Source organism: Brachyhypopomus gauderio, chromosome 2, assembly GCF_052324685.1.
Source record: "Brachyhypopomus gauderio isolate BG-103 chromosome 2, BGAUD_0.2, whole genome shotgun sequence".
Classification (NCBI taxonomy): domain Eukaryota; kingdom Metazoa; phylum Chordata; class Actinopteri; order Gymnotiformes; family Hypopomidae; genus Brachyhypopomus; species Brachyhypopomus gauderio.
The window spans coordinates 7,747,278-7,749,777 of NC_135212.1; the positions used below are offsets into that span (position 1 = coordinate 7,747,278).

The following is a 2,500-nucleotide window of genomic DNA, read 5'->3' on the forward strand; positions in this document are numbered from 1 at the left end:
TTTTTCCCAGTGCACAAAATTACCCTCCGAGTTCTTATTTTCATGTTTAGCTGTCCTCAAGTTAAATTACATTCAATATTGCTGAAACTTAAAACATATATTATTAAGTCCCCAAACCGTGATTTTCCCATTACATTGGCTGATGCATAAAGGATGTAATGAAACTATTCATTGTTCAGATCATCCTCTGATTAACTGTGTGAGTACCAGACTGCTGTAACAGATTTTGCAGATTAATTTGAGTTACAAATGTCTAAATACACTTTAAACTGTGCATCATCTGTAATGTGCATCACTTGTTCCGTCTCCCGCAGAGCTTAAACGACACGTACATGGTGATTCCATGAACGTTGTACTGGGATCGACAGTTCTGTGCTTGGGATGACCACCGCGATTCCCAGCGCTCAGGGGCGGAGCTAATGCGTGGCCAGGGGCGGAGCTAACGCGTGGCCAGGGGCGGAGCTAACGCGTGGCCCGACGCAGGTGTAACCTCACTTCGACCTTCGCGCCCCTCCCCCGATGCCATCATGCCCATCATCAGTAACGCCAACCACGACTTCAGCAACCTGTCCGTCAGCGACGACAGCAGCCTGGACCGGATCTTCACGGAGATCCCGGAGACGGAGACGGCCAAGGGCGTGTACTACCAGCGCGCGCGCCTCCTGCGCCGGCCCGAGGACCTGCTGTCGGTGGACCACGCCCTGCAGGCGCTCATCAACGTGGGCGGCAACCGCTACACGCTCCCCTGGAGCACGCTGGAGCAGTTCCCCCTGACCCGGCTGGGCCGGCTCCGACCCGGCAGCAGCCCCGAGGAGATCGCGGGCCTGTGCGACGACTACGACGAGGCCCGTCGGGAGTTCTTCTTCGATCGCAGCCCCAGTTCCTTCCGCGTGATCCTGAACTTCCTGGCGGCGGGGAAACTGCGTCTGCTGCGGGAGACGTGCGTGCTGTCCCTGCACGAGGAGCTGGCCTACTGGGGCGTGGAGGCCGCACACCTGGAGCGCTGCTGCAAGCGCAAGATGTACACGCGCCTGGAGGAGGTGGCGGAGCTGGAGCGCAGAGAGCAGGAGCGCCGGAGCCGCGCTATGCAGCTGCGCCCCCTGCTGGAGGAGACGCGCTACCGCAGGGTCATGAACCGGCTCAGGGACATGGTGGAGAACCCGCAGTCGGGCCTCCCGGGGAAGATTTTCGCCTGCATGTCCGTGCTGATGGTGGCGGTGACGGTGATCAGCCTGTGTATCAGCACCATGCCAGATCTGAGGGAGGAGGAGAACCGGGTGAGTTGGGTCAGAACCAGGCTGCGGACGCAGCTCGCGTCCGGGCCGTTCGGGTTTTGGTTGGTCCTGGAGCGAGTGAGTGTGAACTGCGGTGATGTTTTCTGAGTGTGTGTGTGTGTTTGTGTGTATGTGTGTGTGTGTGCTGATTTCTAGAGTTATGATTTCCCTGGGATGTGGTGTGCCTTCAGCAGTTGAGTTCATTCATGGTGAAAGTTGCCGTACACAGAGAGTGAGGGAGAGTGATGATGGCAGGTCTGCTGGTGCTGCCGTACGTCAGTAAATACCCAGAGAGTAATGACGGGGCCCAGCACGCCTTCCACACAGTCAGCAAACACACACACACATAATGAGGCTCCTCCTCTGAGGCCTTCTGAACCGCCAACAGCAGAACAGGAGGGGGGAGCTGGGTGTGTGCTGCTAAATTATCCTGCAGTCTTTCAGGACTGGTGCTAACACACACACACACACACACACACACACACACACACACACACACACATACACGCATATATACACACACACACATACACGCATATATACACACACACACATACACGCATATATACACACACACACACATACACGCATATACACACACACACACACACACATACATGCATATATACACACACACACATACACGCATATATACACACACACATACACACACACACGCATATATACACACACACACCACACAAACACACTCACATGCACACACCACACACAAACACATACACACACACACACACACACATACACGCATATATACACACACACATACACGCATATATACACACACACATACACGCATATATACACACACACACACCACACACACACACACACACACACATATATATACACACACACACACACACATATACACACACCCACACACACACACACACATATATACACACACACCACACACACATATACACACACACACACCACACACACACAAACACACACACTCACACGCACACACCACACACAAACACACACATGCACAAATGTGAAGTCATGGCTCGGCTGTGCAGTAGCTGTATAGCCTGGTTCACACTAGAAGTCGTCATTCCACACCTCGTGTGCATGCATGTGTGTGTTTCTGCATGTGTGTGTGAACTCGTATGTTGATGCATGTGCGTGTGTGCTCGTGTGTGGATGTGTGTGTGTGTGTGTGTGTCCGTGTGTGCGTGTGTGTGCTTGTGTGTGTGAAT

The 2,500-nt window shown here is 53.3% G+C and overlaps 1 protein-coding gene across 1 annotated transcript in view; it reads left to right on the forward strand.

Moving 5' to 3' along the window:
• Positions 1-2,500, forward strand: part of kcng4a (potassium voltage-gated channel, subfamily G, member 4a) — a 23,776-nt gene that overhangs the window by 1,188 nt on the left and 20,088 nt on the right. Inside the window, exon 2 of the mRNA XM_076985557.1 lies at positions 315-1,277. Within this exon, the coding sequence (XP_076841672.1) occupies positions 528-1,277 (750 nt within the window). The 5' untranslated portion in view covers positions 315-527. The remainder of the gene's footprint in view (positions 1-314; positions 1,278-2,500) is intronic.